The sequence below is a fragment of the Mugil cephalus genome, chromosome 14 (genome assembly GCF_022458985.1).
Source record: "Mugil cephalus isolate CIBA_MC_2020 chromosome 14, CIBA_Mcephalus_1.1, whole genome shotgun sequence".
NCBI lineage: Eukaryota > Metazoa > Chordata > Actinopteri > Mugiliformes > Mugilidae > Mugil > Mugil cephalus.
Genome location: NC_061783.1, coordinates 12,128,434 through 12,154,773, shown reverse-complemented (window position 1 = coordinate 12,154,773; position 26,340 = coordinate 12,128,434). Strand labels below are relative to the sequence as shown.

Sequence of the window (26,340 nt, the reverse complement as noted above, 5' to 3'; positions counted from 1 at the left end):
ATATATTATTAATATATATATCCTAATCTACTGTAAAGTAACTACCAGTGTCAGATAGATGTAATAAATAGGGTTAAATAAATAATAAATATTACTTGTCCCCTCTCAGCTCTTGGAGGAGAATTAAATTCTCAAGCAAAGTACAAAAATCTTGTTGTACTGAGGAGTAAGTGAGTAAATTTAATTTACATCGCCGTGCTTTTTTTGGGATCCAGGATGATCTAAGTGAGAAAGTCCGACTGTCAATTAGTCACATGCTCCTCCAGTGTTTTTGTCTGAGCGTCCCGCCCAGCCGCGTCGCTATTGGCCAACTCCACAAATACCCGTCTCTGATTGGTCGAGAAGGTCGCCCGTCATCGGTGTGGACGCACAAACCAGGAAACTATCCGTGGAAGAAGTGGTGTGTTGGCATTCTGGAGAAATTTGGATCAAAGTGCTACGAAACGGTCAATTCCGTCGCCGTACGTGTCCACCTACCACAGCCAGGCTTTTCGCAATGCAGAGTAACATCTGCTGAGCGACACATTTTATCGACAAACAACAAGACTGTGAGTATCTCCGTCAGTACAAATGAATGAAGCTGCACAGGAATGTCTGCAAGATTGTTTTGATCTCCATGTTTTACAGAAGGAGAAAAAAAACCAAACAACAAGAAAAAAACAAATGCATGCTTAGTTGGTTTTATAAACCCTGCCTCTGTGGTCTGTTAGTGGACAAGTGTATCCGGTACCTTCCTTAATCCTGACAGATATAGAGATTTACTAAATGTCCCCAAACACAAAGCTATGCTGTAGCCTGTAAGTTTCATTAGCTCCACTACTTACTAATACATCTGCAACCAAAATAAAACCAACTGTAGTAAAAGTTGTGTTACATTTGTGCTATTAGATGTATGATGATAAGAGTGAATTCATTTATTTTTAACTGCAGCACAAACTTAAATCTTGGCCAGAAAGTTGAGTCAACCGCCAACACCTGATGCAATTTTGAGTTGCGTGACTGTTGCTTCAGGCTTATAGCTACTGTAGGTGAACCCTCTACTCGGTGGTCACGCTTTTGTGTTTCTGATATTTTCTGAATTGCACGCTTGCACGCTAGGACTTAATTTCAGTACCGTTTTTAGACAATCTCAGTATTTCCCATATGGAAGCTTAAGCTGAGGACATACTACTGCATGCTTTACCCACAATTCCCAGATGGGCAAAGTCTGCACCAGCTGGGGACAGCTGGGGTAATTGGTACAAATTTCAAAATTACAATTGTGCATGAGGTAAGGAGGACCTGACCCGATCTCAGTTACAAACCAGTTTGAATTTTTTGTCAGCTGATTCACGTTCTGGTAGTGGGAACTGATTACCGGCCAATGGAAAAGAGAGGGTGGGACACAGAGAGAGTTTGATGCATTCAGTTGGTTTTAGTTGTTTTTTAACAAATCGTCGGCGTACAAAAATCTGCAGTGCGGCCCCAGCTTTAGTCGTCTAGCCCTTTGACCATCATGTAAGAACTCGTAATTCAGTACAAAATTCACCTTTAAAGCCACACTGTCTGTTGTCTGTGGCATCATTCTCCTGCTAGTGATGCGCATTACATCAACCAGCAGTAACCGTTCGGACAGAGCTGGAGAGAAAGAGGAGGAATTGTTCAGAGGGAGATGAAGTAGCCTATGTTGGTGGAGCAGGAGTTATAAATGTAACATAAGTTTTATGGACTCGAGGTCTGAAATGGAACCTAGGGAGCATCCAAGAACAGTTTCTGCTCCAGATAAAAAAAAAAAAAAAGAAAAGAAAATTGGCATTCAAAGGAAGGATTATAGTCCAACAAAAAATAAGTGATTGACCACAAGGATAAACACTGATTTCTTATTTTCTCCGTGTATCTCACAGTAGATAGTAGGCATAGGTAATTTGCATGCGTCAGTATGAGTTCCACAGCGCAGCTTTAAATGAAGGTGTTTGGCAGATTGCACCTTGTTCATGTACTTTGGCACGTTTCACTGTACTGGGGAATTAGATAACTTTGTTAATGACGGGGCTGCATTATTAACCTTGTCGCTTGTGATTATAATGTGAAAAAACAGACAGGATTTCACCAATGCCAAAAAAGAATCCCTGTCAGTATGCGTAGATATTTTTCTTCTTTTGAGCTTTGCCATGTTTTCATACCCCTCTAATGCCAACGCAAAATATACTCAAATTTTCTCAGTAAGTGGACTTCATGTGACGATAAAGACTCCACTCCAAATGTCTTGTTTTTAGCAATTTGGTTGTAATGTTGCGACGTTACGGCGCGGTACAACAGAGCCAGCAGCTCGGAGAGCCCACTGTGTCCGACTGTAAACATTTCATTTGGACAATTTCCTCTCTTTTGTCTTTCTCTCACTTCCTTTAATTTGCTGACTCTGGTTTCTAACCACTGGAGAACAATAGGTGCGCATGCATCCTCCTTCTGTGCTGGCACTAACAATGTTTGAAATGCAGCTGAAGACGGTGTTTTTAGTGTGAGGATAAAACTCAGGTATCCCAAGGCGGCAGCAGCAGCAGCAGCAGCAGCAGTAGAAGCCTCCCACGAGAAGGTATCAGTCAGCACCGGCAGCCAGCCACGCTCCTTGAACATGCTAATTCAGTCTCTCTTCTCTATTCCCCAGCTGCACCTCGAGCCTCTCCACCACTATTGTTCTTCTTCGATACACGTTGATACTTTTTCTCATTCTCCCCTATTCTCCACACGAGCGCACCTGCATGCACATTTCTCCTTCTGTTCTTTTTTTTTTTATGATAATCAGTCATTATTAAGCTTGCAGGGCGTGGTAGATATCGAATATTTGTTTAAGCGCGTGGGCGGGTGGAAATCATTTCGTTTATTCAACCTCAAACCTTTTAGCCAGAAAACGAGTCAGATGTATCAGCGCCATCAGAAAGCACAGTATGCTCTTTGAGATATTTTTACTTTTTCCCACTATTTTAAACAAAGGGCTACAGTATTGATTGATGCAGTGTGTTGTGAGAGGGCTCGTCTTGAATTCAGAGCAGAAGACTTTCTGAGAAACAAGTATGTCGGATTGATGCAAGGATACAAAGAGTACGTGCACTTTGTAAAGAAAAGTATGACGCAGGTGGACATCTACACCAACACACACACACATTTCACACGAGTGCACGGCATCTATGGACGGGTATTTATTCCATAGCACAGGTTTAGTCATACACTTGCATAGCTACATGTGGCTAAGGATACTATTTATATCATACCAAGCCCTTTATCTTTATGTCTTACCTCTGAGCTGTCAGGGTAATCAAAAAGACCTCTTGGTGTGAAGGGAAATGGTGTAAGACTAAATGAGATGGATAGGAAGTGCTCACACTGAGAACGTAACACACACGGAAGGTGGTGAGAATTAATTTAATTATGTCTAGCAGATGTATGTGAAAGATAAACCATCTGCCTGATCAAGGCCGACGCCGCTTCTCCACGCATTCGCCTGTGTTTTTAACTCGAATACCTCCCTGCGTATTTCACAATTTATCTCAGGCTGCAGTAACAGGAGCGGAGCTATATCTGTATTTGATTAAACTAAATGATCAGGTGTAACGCCGAGACTCAGCTGTGAAATTCTCTCTTCTCGTTTTCTGCCAGGCTGAGGAAGCGGGATGGGGAAGAAGGATGCCGGCACGACCAAACTGCCAGTCGATCAATACAGAAAGCAAATTGGTGAGTCCTCTGCAGCGCTGGTGAATCAATTTGCTGATGAACTATTGAAATTAAATCTAATCAAATATTAATTATCGCCAGTTGATTTAATATGTTGACACTGCTTGGAAATGGATTTGAAGGAGTTATTGCTTTCCTTTGTTTCGCAACATGAAATAAATCCTGTGGTCATTTGGCAGTCTGTGTGCTAGATGAGTGATGGTTTAATCAAAAAGATAATCAGTGTATTAACTGACAATTAAACGTTCTCCAAATTAGTTCACGATGCTGTTTTGACAGTTGAGATTGGTCTTCTACTTGTTGTGCAACACCATTTCCACAAAAATCATAACTCACTCCTTGATGTGGGCAGTCGTAACCACAACACAGCAATCAATGCTCCCTTAGGGAAAGAGGCTAATATCACACTTAATAAATCACATGTTACAGGGAGGAATTCGTTGGTAGTCTCACACTGATCCCAAAATGCCCATCAGCCCGACTCCTTTGAAGAACTTTGTCAGTGCTGGTTATGCAAGAATGAACATCATCTCTCTGCATGGTCTCTGAAAATGTTCTAGTTTGCCTTGGATTAAAAAGACATGAAAACCAGATTCACCGGATTAGGAGCAGAACGCAACCTGCAGAAGTAATCACAGTTGAAGATGAACAAGCTGCATCTCAGCTGACAGAGAGCGAAAGCCATGCTTCAAAGTTTAATGCCGCTCTAATTCTGTAGTATTTGGTTTCCACAACCCACGCCGCCTACATCGCAGAGGCCTAACTAATGCAATATTGTTGGAATCAATCAGAATCTCGGTTCCCTTTAGCGTGCCAGCCGTGGCTGCATGGAGATCACTTCTCATGCCATGTCTCCTTTGTTTTTGCTCTTATGGAGCAAAGCCAAAAGGTTTCCAATGGCAAAGCTGGATAATTATGAGCAGACTGATGCAAATACAGAAGGAATCTGCGTCGGCCTTACAGGCTCAAAGGTTTAACTTAAATTCCCAGGAGTTGCGTATTGTTTGCATCGAATGGGACTTAGTAGCTAAGCACAAAAGTCTTCCACGTCGTGACACAAGGAAGATCTTTTACACCAAATGGAGAAATGGAGCGGGACTGTATATGAAGCTTCAGGCCTTGATCCGTATCATCACCAAAAACTTGTACTTCCCAGTAACAGCTATAAAACAATGAACTGAATAAACCGACACAATGTAGAAGATTAAACTTAAAGTACTAACATGACATCTTGAATTTCTCCATCTACACGTCGTCTAGTTACAAGAAGTCTAAGCAGTGGCACCTTAAACTCGTTAATCAGAAGTCATTCCGCATGGTAGGCCTGTTTCCACATATACGCAAATTTAGTGTGAACTTTTGAAATTTTGCAAGAGAGAAAATCTGAATCCAATCAATCTCCATGTACAGATTTTGAACGAATACGAAAACAACTGTCAGAAGGAGCTGAGGAACTGGAGGTTCTCCAGTCATGTACTTTTTAGGTGATGTGCAAAAGTGCTTAAAATTGCTCAGCTTTATTTAACCGTAGAACTAGTAAATCACTCCTCACTTTCTGTCATGCAGTTCACAACAGGGCCTTCAGAAAATTGCACAATTTAGTACCTTTAGAAGGAAGACTTGTGAAGTTAGCCAGGCATTCTCAAACACCTATGTTCTACAATGTCTTCGCTATGTGAATCATACCATTAGTCTGGGTCTCTTCCTCCCAGTGGATAATTGGTTGTTGGCCCCTCATGTTTCACATCCTCAGATTATGCCAGGGTTTATATTTCCTGGTGTTACTTTTGTGTTAACTGGACTCATGGTTGTCACACACACATTTTTGTTTCCTCTTTGTTGGCATTTTGCACTTTCCTTATTAAATTGCTTTCCTTTTCTTTTCTTTTCCTTTTTTTTTTTTTTATAAATGTCCATTCATTTAGCCATTTAGGCTGTTAGGCTGACAACAGTATTTTTCTTAGGCATGTGATAGCCTGTTGACTGAGAAATGTCTGTTTTACTCCATGGGCTATCAGGGAAAGGACTGTCATAGAAAAAGGACAACTGTTGCATATGTTTTCATATTGGGACAGATGAATAGTATTATTTAGCCCGCAGATATCCCTTAACCATCTGCCATTGTGTAAAACCTGGCAGGTCCAACAAATGAGAGACAGACATAACATAACAAGCTCATCTCCCGCTGTCACATCTCCAATGAAGGGTGCAGAAAAGCACGTCTCATCAATTCAGAAATATGTAACACACTTGTCAGGAACGCTTTGGTCCCATCTCCACCGCCGCCTTCTTCCAGCCCCTCAATTACTTGCATTTTTCCTTCCTTTTGAAAATAATGGCCATCAGGCAATTTCAGTGAACTACTGTTTAACAGCAATGGTGGAAATGGAGTGGGGGGAAAAGGTGGAGAAAAATGAAGTCTTCAAAGATAGCATGGGGTTGGTCCTCTGAGAGTTTGAATGGGCCATGCATGGTAATTTGAAATCGTAATAGGTGGCTTATTCATGTCACATCTGCAGTGGTCCAAGGCTGGTTGTTGAGCTGTACCATCATCTCTGCTGGAGTGCTTTTGTCATGTCAGGTGGCCATCAAAGGGCTACTGTTGACACTCTCTCGTTAAATACCATTATTAAGCCTTTTATAATTGACTGCCCTTGGGTTAGGTAAAGCTATAGCGTTCTTACGTGCAAGTGTTCTCTGTGCAAGTAATAATTGCTGTTGCCTGCTGAAAACTAGGTGAAATTGACTACACAGATAAAGACCCCTAAAACTTCGAACAGAAAACCTGCAAGCATTACACCTATGAAAAGGTCCTTCTTACACATGAATTATTTCTCTTCCACTGGTAGGTAGAGGACCATATAACCAGTTTTTACTCTTATATCACAGGTAATCTTCAAGGTTAAGCTCACATGGATTTAAAGATTTCACTTCCCCTCTCCCTTACTGACAGAACATGGAATAAATATCTCCCATGCATCTGGCATCGGTCCTCCAGTTCTACCACCCTTCATTCTGGCAGATGCCAGCGATCCGCACCATGTGGTCGCTGACTATTTGGCTGCCACGCCAGATAGACTCTGTGGCAAAGCAAAGCATGAGAAACTGTCAGACATGCTGTCAGTGTGTTTCCCGAATTGTCCCAGGGCACACAGAGAGTACTGGACAGTGGGCTGCCTGTCCAAATCACCCTAACACACTGCATGTTGTGCATATGTTGGATGGCCAGCCCCCATAGACACAAACATACCTTCTATGTGGACATAGTTCGAGGCCAGCTGAGCTCGAAGGCAGAATGTCATACTGGGTTGGTAATGCAACCCATTATTGTGGTGATGTAGCTTATTTTCCATTTATTTGACATAAACAACAGCTGGTACCATGATGACCCATCAACAAATCCTTTATTTTCTTCAGATTGCAAAGAAACCCCATTAGTTCAAATGTCTTTTTATTACATGACTGAAATGCAGCCGACAGATCGGTACTTCTTCATACTGCAGGTCATTCACATGATATCACAATTGAATGCTTGTTCTGTCCTAGAATCATAACTAGGAAGGATTCGAATGACAGTTCTACCATGATATTGTCAGGGCTTGTTTTCTGCCTGTCAAGCCAATCTGAATTGTGGCATGGTGTAGAGAAATGGTTGAATGTCCTTACTGTAAAATATTAAAAATATATTTATATTTTTAAAAGCAGACAAAGATCGGCCAAATGTTATCAGCATCGTTTCCACTTAAAAAAAAAAACATGACACCAAAGGTCAGTAGTTACCAGGAAACTAGCTCATCCGATGTGACCCTGAAATGTTGTGTTTTCACCCTTTCCTGCTCTTAATATTTAGCTATTCTGTCAGCAGTACATTCAATCCATCATTTTGAAACAGGCCGTCATGGTGACATTGCCGCATTTTGGTAAGGTTGGTGCACAACTTTAGTGTCAATGTGCAGTATATTATGACCGGAGTATATATAGTACACCCAAAAATCTGACACCACATTGAAAATGTGGACTGTAGGCTAGAATCAGCAAAAGCATAGGTCTTCAACAGTGTCTGCGACCCCTAGGGGTTCCGCAGAGGTACTGCGGGTGGGAGTGGGGGTGACATTTTTTATATACAGTGGGGGAAATAAGTATTTGATCCCCTGCTGAATTTGTAAGTTTGCCCACTTCCATAGAAATGATCAGACTCTGGTTTTTATGGTTGTTTACTGGTTATGGGTATAGACAGAATATCAGTCGAAAATGCATAAAAAACACACAATCTAAAAGTTATAAATTGTTATGTATTTTATTAAGGGAAATAAGTATTTGATCCCCAAGCACAACACAAGTCAGTACTTTGTAGAGAAACCTTTGTTGGCAAGCACAGCGATGAGACGTTTCTTGTAGTTGGTCACCAGGTTTGCACACAGCGCAGGAGGGATTTTGGCCCATTCATCTTTACATCTTTATTCGTCTCTAAATCCTTCAAGTTTCTTGGCTGCCTCTTGGAAACTCGGAGCTTCAGCTCCCTCCACAGGTTTTCGATCGGGTTAAGGTCTGGAGACTGACTAGGCCACTCCATGACCTTAATATGCTTCTTCTTGAGCCACTCCTTTGTTGTCCTGGCAGTATGTTTTGGGTCATTGTCATGTTGGAAAACCCACCCACGAGGCATCTTCAGTGTTCTTGCTGAGGAGAGTTTTTGTCCAAGATGTTACAGTACATGGCTGCATTCATTGGCCCCATAATGCGGTGAAGTTGCCCTGTACCCTTTGCTGAAAAACAGCCCCAAAACATGATGTTTCCACCTCCATGCTTAACCGTGGGTATGGTGTTCTTTGGGTCATACTCACGTTTTTTCATCCTCCAAACACGGCGGGTCGAGTTAATGCCAAATAGCTCAACTTTGGTTTCGTCAGACCACAGCACTTTCTCCCAAGCCTTCTCTGAGTCATTTAGATGTTCACTGGCAAACTTAAGGCGGGCCTGTACATGTGCCTTCTTGAGCAGGGGGACCTTGCGGGCACTGCAAGAGTTCAATCCATAACGGCGCAGTGTGTTGCCAACTGTTTTCTTGGTGACGGAGGTCCCAACTGCTTCCAGATCATTAACAAGCTCCTGCCGTGTTGTTTTAGGCTGCTCCCTCACCTTTCTCATCATCATCCTCACTCCATGAGGCGAGATTTTGCGGGGAGCTCCAGACCGAGGACAGTTGATGGTCCTTTTATGGGTCTTCCACTTGCGAATAATGGCACCAATAGTTGTCACCTTCTCACCAAGCCTTTTGCTGATGGTTTTGTAACCTATACCAGCCTTGTGCAGGTCTACAATCTTGTCCCTGACATCTTTTGACAGCTCTTTGGTCTTGCCCATGGTGCTGTAGAAGTTGGAATGTAAGAAACTGATTCTTAGAGCAGGTGTGCTTTATATACATGACGAGTTAAGATCAGGAGTATTGGTAATTAGTTGACTGAGCACAGCTGTGTGCCACATGCGCACCAGCCAATCTGTAGGAGCCTGAATTCTAAGTGAATTGTTGGGGATCAAATACTTATTTCCCTTAATAAAATACATAACAATTTATAACTTTTAGATTGTGTGTTTTTTATGCATTTTCGATTGATATTCTGTCTATACCCATAACCAGTAAACAACCATAAAAACCAGAGTCTGATCATTTCTATGGAAGTGGGCAAACTTACAAATTCAGCAGGGGATCAAATACTTATTTCCCCCACTGTATATTTTTTAATTTTCCCCCACAAATTTAAATTTCTTTAAATACACATTAACACAAATCGGCCCAGAGCGTATTCAGTCCCCAGGTGAAATCCCAGACGCGCTCCTCAGTATTCACACTATTATTTGGGGGCCTGAAAAACGTTGAAGACACCTGAGCGAACCTGTTTTCCACATAAGACCGTTTATTCGTGTCTCTGAGCAGGAGCAGCATCTTTAAACCAAAGACTTACCAGCAAGACTTTATTGGTGAATCTAAGTTAGAGACTTATGGCAGTAACAGAGTAGATTAAGTACACCAGACACTGCAGTGTTTCCAACGCACGACATGTTAAAACACGGTGGTGGGAATATTCAGGTTAGTATTTTGGAAATGTCAGAGTTGGACACTTGCACAGAATGTGCAGGACAGGATTCTTCAGAGACATCCTTCAACCTCTGATTTGCTTCTTTGTGGAAAGCCATAATACTGCAGGAGGATAAGGAGCTCACACTTCAAGGCTTTGCAAGAACCGCTTGAAGACCGTTGAAGACCAAGGACGTCTCACTGTCATGGACGTACCTTCTCAGTTACCTATCGCTAATGGGCTCCTTGAAGACTGGAAAGCCAAACATTACTGACGCAATCCCCTCATACAGGGATGTTGCGTTGCACTGAATCACCATTACAAAACAAATGCAACTAGTTGCCTCAGACTTCTGGACTTTGTGTTGCATGTAACTAAAACTAATTTGGGTTATCTTTAACTAACAAAGTCTCTTATCATTCAAACAAACTGTGATATTCTTAAACGTCTTCTATCTTCAATTCAACGGCCAATCTGTACGACAAACAAATCACACCCCGCCACCCCTCACCCGCCCCTCCCTTCCCTTGAGTGCTCAATCATATGTGACTAATTTTAGCTAATACCCCCTACCTGTCTCATTATGCTAAGCGGAATAATGGCTCAAGATAAAAACACAATTTCTCCTCTGTGTTCATCAAACTCCATTTATAGGTAAACGCAGCGGCAAACAAGCAAGAAAAATCAATGAAACACCTAATGGAATGTGCGCTAAGTGGTGTGGGGGGGAAAGGCCACTGTCACTTTTCCTCTTGTCATGAAATTAGTGATGACTTCAGTGAAAGGCGCATTCAGGGAAACCTCCCAGGAGGCACTCGAGGCCGCCGTACAAGGGTTAATGTTCCTCTGAGACGTGGCATTGTTGTCGCTGTACAGAAGGACAGTGATGCCTTTTCAGCGTGGCAGGCAAAAGCAGGGAGGGACGGAAGGACGACACGTGTAGCCCGGCGCAGGTAGATAATTGGTGACAGAAAGCGTCTGCAGCACTGGTGCAGTAGGAGGAGGCGGCAGTGACAAAAAGGAGAGCTCATAAGACCTGGTGTAATATCGTCAGGGATGTGTGTGTGTGTGTGCAGGCTTCCGACATACAAAAAAAAAAGAAAAGCCATCATGAAGAATTACAAGCCTGTAAAATGGCACCGTTATAATTCAAAACAGTAGTGGTGCATGTTTTGAACAAAATCTGTGGGAGACGTCATAAATGCTGATTAAAAAAAGCTGTATGTCTGCCTCTTAAATCTAAACTCCAGTTTGTTTGTTTTTGCACAGCATTGATTTATACTTTTTTTCCTCCTCTGGTTTGATCCTTTCAACTATTAATTACTGTAGGTCAAAAAAAAAAAACAGTGCATTCGTGTTACCTTGGTGATAAATAAGAATAAATGTCCGATCACGCAGGCGAGTAAAATGGAAATAATGTTTAATCGCAGTGGTATTTCTGCAACCAGTAGGTTTGCGCAAAGCCAGCTGGTTGTAAATCTCATCTTATATAGCTGTTTTTCCCAACCCACTTTTATTCAACCATTTATATTAAACCGTTCCACAATAAAGGGAATGATTTACAGGCAGTTATGAAATGGAAGTAAATACATTTTTTTCGACTGTAAATAAGTTAAATTCCACTGTAGGAACAGGGCTATCTGTTATAGCTCCAGTGTGAACAATAAAAATTACCTCCTGCATATCTCTCCGTTCATTTCTACGCTCCTAGCGATGTATCTGTGTCATTGTTTTATTTCTTTTTCTCGGTTCTGTAGCATACGACCGCGCATCCCGTCGCGTTATCACATCCAGCAATTTGCAGTCGGAAAATCTTTACACCATTCGTGCGAGTGGCGAGCAACCCGAGGTGCCCTCCAATCAAATTTTTCCCTCTCCACTTTCTGACAAGTGGAGGAGACATCCAGTCGTCCCCCTAATGAATTCCCACTAGCTTGCTGTCTGCTCCTGGCAACGCGCGCCCCATTTCTATTAGCCCTCCACGCAGTCGGCGGGAGGTGAAGGAGGAGTTCAGGACCAGGAGGGATAGAGGGAGAAGGGAGAGGAGGAAGAACGCGAGACCTCGAACGAGGAAGCGGGTGGAGATGGCACAAATTCTTAGCATCAGGCTAATGATTATCTCTGAGGGAAACCTCGTGATATTCAGTGGAACGTTTTTGTTGTCTTTTAGTTTTTTGAATCATGCCCACATACCTCCTCACCCTTCCTTTATCACTATCTTTTTTCTTTCTTTCATCCTTTGCAGATCTAAGTGGAGACTTTCTATTCTTTTCTCGTTCACTCTTCCCATGTAAATTAATTGGCTGGGAGTGGGAAAAAAAAAAGAAAAAAAAAGACCCAGACGACCTTCACATGTCACATCCCCGAGTGAGAAAACCTTGAAGCTTGGGCCTTGGTGTCGTTGCGTTGCACATACAGTATATTTTTATATTGCGCTCCTTAAGTACATTGGTTTCTCTGTAAAGGATCCAGTCCTAACCCAGATTTCCCCTGAACCGGGGCTCTAAAATAACTCCTGTGAAGACCTGCTGTTGTGTTACGTCCACGATGTCAGCACATACTGTTAATAGTATCTCACAAAGATAGAAATACCACAACACACACACAAACACACATACACATATATATATATACACACACTGTTCAGCAGGCTGTTGCCTTTCCACCCTATTGTTAGCAAAGTTCCTTTTCCTGCAGTGTGTTGTTTCTAATTAGACCAAGACAGTCAGCTCACACACACACACACACACACACACACAGACACTTTGCCAGGTGGCTGTTTTGCCCACTAGACTCACCCTTGAGAGTTGAGCCCTTGGGAAGTCAACTAAGCACAGGTGAACTGTATGCAGCTCAGGCCAGAGAAGATTCATTGTATTTTGCTGACTGGTGTGTGTGTGTGTGTGTGTGTGTGTGTGTGTTTGTGGTGTAAAAATTCAGTGCTACATTTTATGTCTCATTTCTTTTCTTTTTTTTTTGACCATCCACTTTAAGCATAAAGCCATTGTAGTAGCTTACTGGGTAATGTATGAAGCTACAGCCACGCGGTGCTTAATTTAAAACTAGAAATGTGGAAATGACAATAACCCTCCTCCCTTTAAAGGTTACAGAATCTGCCTACCGGTCCTCACAATAATTGAAATGAAAAAAAAAAAAAAAAGGCAATTGTTTTTTCTTAGGGTTGTGTGTTTCTTGGCTGGTTGTGTTGGCTCTCTGTTGTCTCTGCTGATTGATTTTCTGCACCGCAATTATTTTACTTTTTTTTTTTTCTTTTTTCGTTCAGGGAAGCAGGACTACAAGAAGACAAAGTCCGCCTTAAAGGCAACACGACTCAAAGCCGAGGCGAAGAAGGCTTCCTCTGTATTCAGGGTGAGACTCGTCCCGACTACACGCACACATCCACGTATACATGTATTCTTCTGTTTTTGCCTGGGCCCATCTGTGATTCAGCCCGTGTCTCCGTCTGCTAACCAGCTTCTTTTATTTTCCATTTGTCTGTCTGCTTGTTTTGAGAGCACGTCTCACCGCATCATTTTTAACATCCCAGACACTTAGCTGTCTTACTGTAGTAAATTACAGTAGGTCTGTGGGGACCCTAACAATCCACATTATGTCTGTGTCTACCTGTAATTATGCGAGGTGGCCTCAGATTATTCTCCCAGGATGCATTTGGCATTAATGAAAAGAAGAAAGGGTGGTTTCCTGTGCAGAATGAAAAAGTATTTCTTCTTCTTCTAAAAAAAACGAAGACATAACACAGATTTAAGTTCTTTCCAGTTCAGAGGGACAAGGAGAGACGACGGAAAAACATGGCAAGCAGAAGAAACAGAAAAAGATCGATGACTGTACTTTCACCGTATAGAAAGATTTTTAAATCCTCTTTTTTTTTTTTTTTTTTTTTTTTTCTTAAGGGAGTATAATTTGTAAGAAAACGTTGCGCACATTTATTTTCTCTTAATTTGTGCAAATTTATTTCCAATCGTGGCATTGAAAATTGTCTGTTTACAGAGTGTACAAAAAAAAAAGGCTTCACTTTCTCATTAAGCCTCGGTTGCCACAAAGTGAGCAGAGACGAACAAATCACAGTGAGGATTAAACACTGGGTGAAATGGTCAGGTTTTAAAATATGCATCTCTTAGACATGCAAGGCCTCATTAAACACGTCTTTAATCCAATTAGATTAGTCCATATCTTGAAATATTGATATTGGTCATGAATAATTCATCTTTTTCGCGCCCAAGACGAGAGGAATTTTCAGAGGTCGGATTAAAAATACCTCAGGGACGAGGATATTAAACTGACTTAGACCTCTTGGCCCCGGGTTCGATTGAAATTCAGCCCAAATGTAATGGATATTTGGTCACGCTTGCTTTCCCATCAAGCCCCTTTAGCGTGATATGAAGTTGAAGAAGTGATTTTACACAGCTCTGTGATGACAGTAGAAAGTCCCCCTTCTCTCTTTCTGAACCTGTGCTTGACAGAAAAGATTTGGCTGTGTTTTTCATAGGCCTAGTTTGGATGTAGGGGCATCTCTTCTCTTTTTTTTTTTTTTTCCAACCATATCCCTGGTTGGGATGCTGCTTTCAGATGCAGCTGGCATCTCAGAGTGGCCAGCAGACATGTGGGCACAGAGAACCTGGCAGCTGCTGGAGCAGGCTGTCTCGGGGCTGTCCCTGTAACAGGGCAGTCTGGATAAGTTGGCACGGAGACGGATGGAGATGCTGCGAAAGGGAAAAGAAAAATGAGAGAACTTCTGTTCCTACAACAGTGGGCAGTTTTGGGGTGAGTCTCAATAAAAAAAAAAAAAAAAAAAAAAAGCCACCTGTTGTTGTCTACTCAGATCCTCACACACACACACGTTCAGTCGCAGTCAGGTCACAGTGTATTTGCGCAAGTAACGCCTTGTCGCCCGAACGCGTCCGCGGCTCCTCCTGACGCTGCGCGGTATGGGGTCATGATAGCAAAGAGGAGGGGGGAAAAAAAACTGGCAGGAAGTGCAGTGTGCAGCCTCTCCTCAGGTTGCCTGGAGAAGGAGCAGCGCCTTCAAAGTAGCTCCAGCACATTATCTCGCAGCACAGGATACAAGCCTGCTGCCTTGTCTAATTGGCACACTAGCCTTCTGTTCACTTCTTGCCCTGCTTTCCCCCCCCCCCCCAGTCTTATTTAGCCGCTGAGCCCAGAAAGCCGGGGAGGGGGGGAATTGCTTATGGAGTTGGCAAAGGAGGAGAACCACAGATAATGAGTGTAGGCATTCCCCAAGTGTCATTTGTGTTTGTGTGGCCAGACCATATAGAAATAGAAACTAATATTTATGTGTTTTGTTTTGCTTTTACTTGACAGTGGTAGTAGTGAAAAAAGATGGAGAGAGTCGGGTTGTGAGTTGGAGCAAAGGTTGTTGAACACAGACTCGGGACATCGCAGCCAGTTTCTTCAATGCCGTGTGACACATTTCACGCAAATGTAACATTTTTTCGTTGAACGGCCAATCGTTGCTAATAAATTCCTCACTAAAAAATATCACCTCAAAGCACGAGCTGTTATAATAACCTGGATCGGATCAGTAGCGTGTGATTTAGCCTCTGACTAAAGCAGGCTTTTGGTTTGGCTACTTATTCCACCGGCCATTAGACTCATGTGGCTTGTTCGCACTATTCAATTTGTTAGGAGGCGCTGACCTTTTGTGCGATTTACTGTACAGTGAGTTTTATGACTCGGTGAGCTGTGATAGTGGTGACAAGGCTTCTCCTGTTCGCCGGAATGTTTTCTATATGTGTCGCTGAAGCGCCAAGGAAAGGAGTGAAGTGTATTAAAGAGGAGCTTTAGTTATGTGGAAGAAATAATTGCAGGAAAGAAAAAGTCATGGTTGCTGTGGTCCCTTAGATGGACGGGACCTTCAGTCTGTTGCTTTTACAGCCTTAAACCCAAATGGAACTTTAACATGTCGGCTGTGTGGACGTGTTTTACACTTAGTTACACTTAGAGTGAAGTTTATTGTGTAGTTGTTGGAAGGTTTGTGAGAGCTAACACTGCAAAAAGCACACACAAAAAAGGTTTTGAAATCTGGTTGTTTTTTTTTTTTTTGCGCCCATATTTGGAAAAGAAGGTGAAGCCGGAAATGATCCGACTGAGAACCTAAAGACATGACGGAAGTGGCAGCAACTTGTCAATCACAAGGTAGTCGTACCTTAAAGGGCACCCTACCTGAAAGTCATTTACAGCATAGGTCTTCAACAGGGGGTGCACAGAGGTACTGCAAAATCTTTGGTTGAGTAGACATTTTTTTATATATATTTTCTTCTAGTGTCCCTGACAAATTTTAATTTCTTTACAGACACATAAACCCAAATTGGCCCGCAATTGGCTGAAAGCCTTTTCAGTCCCAGAAGCTTCAATATTATGGCCACCCTATTATTGCACATGTTTGAAATTATAAAAATTTTAATTTGAACCTGTGTATCATTTGAATAGCTTAATATTGAATGCAAAATGATAATAATAATGAATATTTATAAATAGCACTAGGCCAAATTTAATGTAGTAGGGAGGTAGGTAGGGGGTCCCTAGTTTAACTCTCCATCAGTGCGGGGGTCCTTGAAAAAGACCCCCGACTTACAGAGTGAACATCATGAACAATAGCTACTTGTCTATTGCTTTGTCTTGTGCAGATGGGACACGCCTGCTGCAACTGCAACAGTTGCCGCCACAAACACTGCATCTTACTTGCTTGGCACAGACACCATCATGTACATAGAGACCCCCACACACACATACACAAACACACACACACACAGATATATATATGCACACAAACAAACCCAGGAGGAGAATAAAAATCGGACCAGATGATGGGATGTCTGCTGAGCTGTGGCCTGTCGCCAGGGTGACGGGGACCAGGCTCCCAGCGTGCTGAGTGTGCTGCAGCTGCCGCCGGTGCTGAGAGAGCCACATGATGATGAAGATGATGATGTGTTTGGGCCCCATCCAGAGGTCTCCATCAAAATGCGGGCAGAGGGGCTGTGTGTGTTTGTGTGTCGGAGGACGTGCGCGGACGCGTGTGTGCACATAAATGCGTTCGCTAGACAAGACAAGAGTCAACACAGTGGGCTACTCTCCTCGAAAACAATGATCTCAATCAAGTGCAGGTGCTCTCTACAACTCAAGTGTTTTCACCAAAACCCCTCCAGCTTGTTTTCATAGACGAGTCACTGTAACCAGCTGTTCCCTTTCTCTCTGGAACCCGACGCAAAGAAGAAAGAAACCTGGGCTGCGATGGCGCGCGTCTTTTTTTATTTGCTCAACCGTTTTGAGACGCGCAACGTTTTCTTTGTGATATCGGCGTCAGAATTCTTCTCTTTGTCATATTTTTTTCAAAGCTTCTACAGAACACACGCACACAAAAAAAGAAAGAAAGAAAAAAAACGGTGGAAAACAATCAAGCCTCCGTGATTTGATAACAGTTCTCTTTTCTCCAAGGCCCAGGCAAAATAGAAAAGTAAATCAAGCGGTGGAAGCCTGGCGGTTAATATATGAAACTAAAGTGCATGAAATTTAAAAGTTTTCTAATTAAGCGAGGACTTTAAGCTGTTTGGAGGCTGCTGGGATGTAGATAAATGTGGGCTGAGGCTAATGAAGACCAATGCTGCTGATGAGTAGGCACTACAACATGTACACAGATAGCTGTGGATGCCTTTTAATTGTCACCCCCAACCCCCATCGCCTTCGTCAGAGAGGAATTATTATTAGCCCCCCACCACCCCTCATTTGTGCCGAGCCTTATCTCTCGCTTGTTTTCTCTTTCATTTTCACACTTGTTTTTCACTCTGTCGTTTCCCTCTGCAGTTTGGCCGGTGGGCTCAACGCGCAGTCCTCTCGCTGTGTGTGCGTCTACTAAATATGGAAATCACTGACCCAATGTTTTCTCAAATTGTCATTCATATATATATATATATATTTTCTTCTCTTCTTCACACCTGTTGTTGCTCTGTTTAGTCGTATTTGTTGCTTGTATTTAAAATCCACAAACAGGAGAGGCAAAGTCTGCATTTTCGTGAAGACTGGAATCACTCATGAGCGAGTTCATCTCACCTTCGTCGTCGTGGCCCAGTTTTTGAGATTTAAAACTCATTTCCGCACTCAAATCAAATATTTTATTTTTGAATAACCTCCAATCAGACTGTACTACTCCGCGCTCTTTTAAAGCTCTCCAAGCTCTCCAGTGTTGATTAGAAAGTTCGCCGCTAATGAGTTCTCTTGATAAAGAATAACTGGCATTGTTCAATACCCTGAGTGCCCCTAATGAAACTCCAGCTGATGAAGATTGTAATCGTGTGAGCGCCGCATAATGAACAAGCGCTCCAAATTCTCATTTTCAAGTTGAATACCACTCCTTTGGAAAGCCTCGATTTGTTTGACAATTAACCAATTAAAAAAAAGCAAAAAGAAAAAAAAAGAAAGTCTAAATCTAAAAAATAGGACGTTTTTGTTTGGGGGGGCAGGGAAAGTTTTAACTTCTCAGTGAAGCTGGTTGGAGAAATGTGGAGACACGTTGTAGATGGAGTTTTAGTGCTGCGGCCGCTGAAATGCGATATTGAAAGGTGTTTTTTTTTGTGAATGTTGCCCTGCAGTATGTTTCCAGACGGTTGCATTATTCAGTTTTCTACTGATAATGTGCTGTGAGCAGATACAATACAATCTGAATTAATTCTGCAGGTAGTATCCTATTAATTTCCTCAAGGTTGCAGATTGGAAACGACAGACAAGAGAATAAATAATAAGTTATACATGCTTTGTAAGCGCATCTTCCTACAGCTTCATTTTCCATTTCCAGGCCACATCTCCCCCTTTTCAAGTGAACCTTATGTATGAATTTCAAATATTTAAATACCTTTTGCTTTCTAAAAAAAATCACCTATTCCTAAATATTGGTGCCAAGACAGAAGGTTTAAATAATTAATAGTACTGCACCTACTACTGTGCTGTCTTTTCTCAACAATTTACGCGATTTAGGCTCAAATGAATATAATCCTGACTTGAGTGCAGCTGCTGCTGTTTTCCCCCCTTATCTTTATTCTTTTCCAATCCTCAGAGGGGTGGGAGTCAAATTTATTTATTTCCCTACTCTATTGTGCGCCGTGGTGCATGACTGCCCGCTCCAGCAGACAGCTCCGAGTCTATTTCATAACAGGTAATTTACTGGCTGGATAAGGCGTCTACATTAACATGGATTGCATTGCTTCTGGATTTATTTAGTTGTGAGGCTGAGCTTTAAGGGTGTTTTCCAGGTGAGTTAGTTAACCTGGATATAAAGATCGGGTTAGGCATGTTGTTTATTTAAATGCGTACAGTATAAACTCCACAAGTTGGTAATAAAGTTGGGAAATATCTTAAGAAAAAGCATCTTCGTCAGCACACTAGAAGTTATATATGTTGAAGCGGATGGAGCTCAGCCATCCGGAAGTGAAGTTCGTTCCCCGTCTAATATCAGCTTTTAATAATGTGACCGTAATTTGGCGCGGAGGTTTAAGTGCTTTAAAAGCTTTCCCACTGCGCTGATTGTCCAGCTACGCTCCTCGAATAAGCCGTAGGTAGCTCAGAGGCTTAATCTCTTGTTCAAATTCGGATAAAATTAGACGGTTTCAGACGAGCTAATTTATATGATCGACCATCCGTTCTTATAAGTGTTAACAACAAACCACTGTTGGAGCCCTGCATTCCCACCATTTGTTCTATAGGTTGTGACAAAATAGCACAGCAAGAAGACCTGGACGTTCAAGGTGGCAACTAAAGCAACATCCTGGAAAAAGAAAAAACAACTGATAAAAATACTTTACTTGTTACTCAGTTGTTCAAAGTTGTGCAAAATGTTTTTTTTTTCTTTTTTTTTTTTTTGTAAGAAATGAGGAGATAATAAATAGCAGCCTTACCCTTCTTTTACTTGTGGTGCCACCATATTGCTTGTAATAGCTGAACCAGATTTAAAATGCACTCAAATAATTACCTTGGGGACGATTAGACAATCAAGTCAAGGCAGAGTGGAGCCACGTCTACGTGACGACTGAGACCGACTGTGAATGTGACGTCTTTTCTCTTACCTCCTCAGGATGCTTTTCTGGTCATTGCGGCAATCCTGTTCTTAGTGCTGTGTGTTTACGCCTTCTTCTACCTCAACCTGAGCACCGAGCTCAACCTGGACGTGGACATGGATTAATAAGAGGAGGACACGAGAGCGAGGAGGAAAAGTGGAAGCGATAGTCATGTGACGACCGTGTCCTAATGACCATCTGCATGGCTGCATGTCGTACTTTAAGTCTGGGACTGGTAAACGCTTTGTTGTTGCTGACAATGGTGAATGAACCGTAAGAAAGATGCCTCAATAATACATCAAACTATTCATGTTTATAAATGCTTTTGTCTTCCAAGTCTTTCTAGCTAACCTAGAAAGAAGTTCTTAAAAGTCAGCGACCTCTTTTTTTTTTCTTTTCTTTTTTTTACACCCTGCTGCAAAATCTACATTCAGCGAAAGCAAACGAGCTTCTTTTTCCCCGACTAATCCAAACTACAGTCAAGACTAAGCTCTGTTAATCATATTCTGCGGAGTCACGTCCCACTGTTTTCCCCACTAATAGAAAAATGTAAATCTCCCGCAGAAGCTCTCGTCACATTGAGACAAACACTTGCCTCGCATTCCAGTGCACAAACCCTCTCCTCGCGGATATCTGGAGATCACAAAGTGTGAGATTAGAATCCACAAAGCCCTCGTCCTGATTGAACGTGTGCGCGGAATACAGAGCGACACATTGCACCTGCCGCACACACGCGGCGAGAGATCCGCTGCTTGCATTTGAATGGAAATTATGGAGATGAATGATGACTGAATAGAGGTGAGCCTACATGCTTCTCGGAAGGAACACCTTGACGATTTTCCACCTTGTTGTTGTCCTCCTAAGGATGTAATGTGTTTCTATAGAAAGGAATATTATAAGTTCGTCTGTGCTTCTTTTTTTCTATTGCCGCGCTTCTTATGCGCTAGGCCCGCGAGGTACAAGGACGGACCTTCTGTCAGCCGTTTCAGTCCAAGTGCTTCCACTGTGGGAGAGATTATTTCTTAGCAAAAGAGAACAGAGTCAAGGGCTCTTACTATAGTCCACATACAGATGTATTTTTTATTTTTTTGTCGTCATCACTTTCCATAGCAATGCTGTAGAGAAATCCGCCTGAAAATTTTACGTTGTGTAATCCATAAAAGGCCGAATACACAAGAGGCCTTGTGACTTCTTTCATTCCTTACACGTTTTTTTTTTCTTCAGCACGTCTTAAAAAAAAAAAATGTTCTGTTCCCGACTGCCGCTGATATGATTCCTGAAATGTGAGACCAAGTTTGAGCTTTCAGTTTCTGCCTTTTCTCCCCTTTTCTCCCATGACCTCCCGACCTCTAGTAAAAGACTACACGTCAAAGGCACCATTATGATAAGCACGCAACCGTGCCCTCGCCCAGTGGCTTTTATCTCGACTTGGTACATCCCGGCCCCCTGCTTCCAACACTGTGAGTCACTCACATGCGTAACAATAGATAGCCTGGCCTAGCAGACCTTCATACGTGACACCTGTTATCTAAAAGGTCACCATTACCAACTACGAGAGCCTCCACATCCGCACAATGGAACAGATACGGCAGGCCGACCTATTTATTCACGACATGCATGACATTTTTCACAATAAAATGCTGATTATTGCTGTTATTTAATCATTTTGTAGGTTGGATGCGCATTCCACAGTTTGCTTTGTTATGACTTTGATTGTTTCTCTGTATTCATTTTCTTATTTCGCTTGAGTTGATGTTGAAATCATATATCTTTGTGAAGGAATATGCCTTTTCTACTTTCAATAAATTTATTTGAATGACATTATTATGCTGTTCCTATATGTGTAAACCAAACTTGCCTCAGCATCCACCCCAAAAAGATCCATCCTCGATGAATGAAATTGCATTCGTTAAATGATATAACGGATTGTAATTAAATACAATGATCGGACTTTGAATGCCCTTACGCATCACTATCAATGATGGTTTATGTCTACTTTTCCTAGAGGTTTCTATTTAGCCGTTAAATGTAGGTGCGGCCATTACTCTGTGCCTTAAAAGTTAATGAATAAAAACTCCTAGTGTCGATTTACTTTTATGGGCTAAAAGCTCGCCGTTATTTCTTTTAGATTGCTTTAATTCCGAGCCATAAACAACTGTGTTCTATCAGTAACGGGTTATTAAACTGTATTGACTGTGCCTCGTCCGGTGTTCGTGTTATGTCGTGGCCTTTCCTGTGTGCATGTCAACCGTAGAGCGGAGTTTCTTTCAGTGACAAGTCACGATTTCAACAAAAAGACGCAAGTGTGAAGTGTGCACACTCGCGTCATGTGACAATTGACGGCGTTCACTTACTCACGTTGGCACTGAAAAGTTAATCATGCAGTAGCACCGCGCGAGCATTTAGCATGACCTTAGCATTCCACTGGAGTTAAATACACTGAAGCTTTACCCACCATCCCGTGACAAATGAGCTAGACGCCTCGCGCCCAATCTCCGCTCATTAGTCATGTGAGGTATGTCACCAAGAGTAATTATCCTTCGCCAGAAACTTGCATATGCACCAACACACACATGCGTGCGCAATATGTAACGCGCTTCATTTTCCCACACTTCAGGCAGTAGGAAACGCCATCGTACATGTATGGCTGTTTACCGAGACATGAATCATAATTACGAACCAGACGCTGCGCATTCGGAGCATGCTAGCCTTGGCTCGCACGGTATTTGCCTCTGACAGAAACAAACGCATGCATTTTGTCACATTTTGTATTTGCATCATGATGTCATGTGAACAGAAATGCACGCTGACCTTGGTGTGTTTTCTGTTCAGCTTCTAAGATGGCGTGTATTTGCTTTTTCTCATTTTAGTGCGTGTGTGTGTGTGAGATCGCACTGAAGGTTTCTGGAGCTGTCCATCTGTGTGTGTGTAGTATTTTCAGTATGCAGCACCGTGCCTGTGGCCATGCTCCAGTGGAGCGCTCAGTCTCTCTGACGGACCAGTGAGAAGTGAGGAGGGTCAGTCCCACCAGAAGCTCATTTAGTCCCTATCTCTATCACACACACACACACACACACACACACACACACACACACACAGTCTCTCTACAAGCCGCTGGTTGGGAGGTTCATTGTTCCCTCTCTCCTTCACACATGCATCTGCACACAGACGCACACTGCCGTGCTCCCATTAGGGAGATACAGTGAGAAGACAGGATTGATGATGCATGTCACAAAGTACTATTGCAAGTCTCACACATAATGCCCCCCCCCCCCCCCCATACTCCCCCAACCCATTTTCCTCCCCTTCTCTTCATTGATTCGCTACAATTCTGCATCTCATTCTACTTCTGCAGTTCAGCATAAAAAGAATTAAACGTGTCGATCACACCCTGTAAAGAAACGCACGCAGATTATTATTGTTTTATATTTGGGAGTTGTAGCTCGTCTAGTACTCAAGATCTGCATTCATTTGGATTTCTTTGCACAGTCAGTGATGCAAAATCTTTTTGTTGTGCATGTGCAACTGTGTGATGTACCTATAAATCTGCTTATCAGAGCTCTGCCTTGTGTTTCGTACGGACCTTTGTCTTACGAACTTCCCATCCTCCTACGTCCAACAAAGACCCAGGCGCCTGACCCCTTTAATGTTAAAAACAAATACGTCAATGACAGTAATACTCGTGGTTTTTAATACTTAGCCGACCTCAGTTGTCTGTGTGTCTGATATGAATGCATTAGCAGGATTGTGCTGTGCGGTGGATTAGAAACTCCCCCGTGGTTTGTGAGGTGTGTGGTAATGCTAGACTTAGTGGATTCTGCTGCAAATCACATCCTCCCATCGCCCTCTTAATCCCTGATGCGCTGCCTAATGACACAGAGACTGAAGAACTCAGCGGGAGACCGGGGAAAGGCGGCGAGGGCAGGGAGAAAGTGAGTGAAAAGTTGCAAAGACTCAAAAGTAATTGGATATCTGAGCGCCTCTGGATGGAAGGCGAGGGCTCGTTCCGACGCCGTCTCCGTGAATATTTGTGATTCGAAGGAAGTGTGCATGTGCAAATTTTGGCTTTTTGAGTGTGTGCGTCTGCAACTGCTGCGTCTATAATCAGTGTGTCATGAGCAGATAGGGCAGGTGCTCAACAGGTGTGCTCTCTGATACCGATCCCTCTCCATTTGCCTGTCTGTCCCTCCATGTTTGCGCACGCTCATTGTGTTCTTCATAGAGGAACACCTGGGCTCAGCTGCACCTGGGCTTGTTGCCCAGTCCTCTGTTTGACAGCGCACACACACACATAGGAACACACACAGGAACACACTGGAACGCAGCCAGTTCCTGTTACTGGCTAAAGCAGGAAGCAGCAGCTGACATCCGATCCTTCAGTTCCCAAGCGATTCAACACCCTGAGTAAACCATCCAACTTGGACCCACTTGAGACTGATTTACCTGGGAATCAGGACTCTTGTACACAACAGTTTAATGGAAAAGGAGCACTCTGAGGACTCTGTTTGCACATTAAGCTAATAACTACTGGGTACTTCTGTTGGATCCTCTAAGGCTGATTGTTTTGGGCATCCATTTGTTTTGCCTTTCAAGCGTGGTTTACCATGCTAACAAAAGCTGCAGTATGATCAGAGCTGTCTGAGCTCTTAGTGAGTAAGCGTCGGTGGCAGATGCCAGATTTAGCCACGGCCTGTCTGTTTTGCTCGCATGCCTCCGCAGTCATCAGAGGTGACTGTATTTTTAAATAAGCAAAGCACACGAGTAAACCGTTTCTTGAAATGTATTGTTTTTTTTAAGAAGATGAATAGGATTTGACGGCAGTGTGACGGCAGACTTGACAGGCTGACCTTTCGTATATTCAAAAGATGGCAAAGTGATATCCAGTGAGCAGGAGTCGAGACTGAGCAGACTTTGCAGTGTGCCTCGCGACGCAGTGCTCGGCCATGCACTAGTGAGCATGGAATTACCTGAGGGAATAACATCAACACGGTGTCTTTCGGTTCTTTGCGATGTTTGTGGTGTTTACTGGAATAAGTAATGCGATCTCGGGTCCCCGCTTCCCTCCGTGTGAATCACTGTTCCAGAGAGTAGGCAGGCATTGATGGACACATTCAAGTAGCGTGGCTCACTCAGACATCAGGCTACACAGCCGTGCCTAGTGCCTAGACAATAAATGCAATAATAGAGTGAATATAATGCATACTTTATGTTACTTAATTGCACATACGGAAGATTAGCAACATTAGCATTTGTTAAAACAGAAAAGAAAGCAAATGTGCAATCAGCCATGTGTGCAGTAGTGGTGGCAAGTTCACAGGATATAATGAAAGGAGAGAACAGTGTATAGATGGAAGCCTTCTCTGTCTCTTGGCAGATTTTATGGGAAGTCATGTTTCTGGCCAAGAAGTTAATGTGAGACCAGTATTCCCTCCTTTTAGCTCTGCTTTGGTCTCCACCAACTCCTTAAGAAAACAGATACATTGCTTAATTTCTAGCCCTAGCAGTGGTTGATGAACAATTAGCCATTCTTTCATGTTCTCATTTTACAGGCCTCAGGTTGATCTGGGCAGGTTCTCTGACCCCCACAGGAAAAACATATTAGCTACATTAGCGGCGTAACCTACATCATTAGCTCTGGCATTTTAATGGGCTGGAGCAAGTGTTTGGCAACTGATACAACATGAGATGATACATGGCCCAAGAATACGCCGGCAATCAATCTTTCCGTTCACCTCTCCATCTTGTTCACTTGTTCCCTCTGTAGTTGAAACAAACCTGAACGGATATCACATGACACAGGGGTAACGAGCCAGAACGCAGTCTCGGTATTTGAGTGATTGTATGCAGGATGCTGTTGACACATGGCTTGTGTTTGTTCGAGGCTTGGTACTGTACCTGACTCATCGCTTGACTTTCGAGGTTAACTCTGCAGAGCTGGTCGCGTGGGCTCCTTCGGGAATGTTTGCACTCCTAGATGGGGCAATGGAAAGACAGAGCAGCTGCTTGGAGATGCTTTCAAGGTGGTAAGAGGATTGTGATTGTCTCTCAAAGGCCACTTGTGCCCCGCCAGAATCACAGGACCCATAACCCAGGGGCAAAAGGCAAGGCACCCGCATGCTTTTTCTTTCCCCCTATACCCCCTCTGCTCTGTCTTTGTGCCTCAGATGCACACACTACTTTCTCTATTTGCACTCCACTGTCCAGTCTCTCTCTTTCTTGTCCCCTTGAGCCAGGGGTCACCAGAGGTCGGGGCAGATATCATTCAGTCAGGGGAACATTAGAAGAAGAAAGAGTCCCATTCACTCACTAGATTTCTCTCGTTTCATCTGTCTTTTTTATCTCTCACCTCTGCCATTCCAGATGATTTGTACCAGAAAACCTTTTGTCAAAAGGGTGGTGAGCCAGTGGGCAACAGTCAAGCAAGTTTTCATCCAGATGCTTGGTTCACTGTGCCTAGATAAGATTTAGGGGGT

At 42.9% G+C, this 26,340-nt stretch overlaps 1 protein-coding gene across 1 annotated transcript; it reads left to right on the top strand.

Annotated features, from left to right (window-relative positions):
- Positions 1 to 377: 377 nt before the first annotated feature.
- triqk (triple QxxK/R motif containing) lies at positions 378 to 21,688 on the top strand. The gene is made up of 4 exons (XM_047606027.1): positions 378 to 548; positions 3,634 to 3,708; positions 13,069 to 13,154; positions 19,885 to 21,688. Exons 2-4 carry the CDS (start codon positions 3,648 to 3,650, stop codon positions 19,990 to 19,992), a joined length of 255 nt encoding a protein of 84 aa, XP_047461983.1. The 5' UTR covers positions 378 to 548; positions 3,634 to 3,647; the 3' UTR covers positions 19,993 to 21,688.
- Positions 21,689 to 26,340: the final 4,652 nt, after the last annotated feature.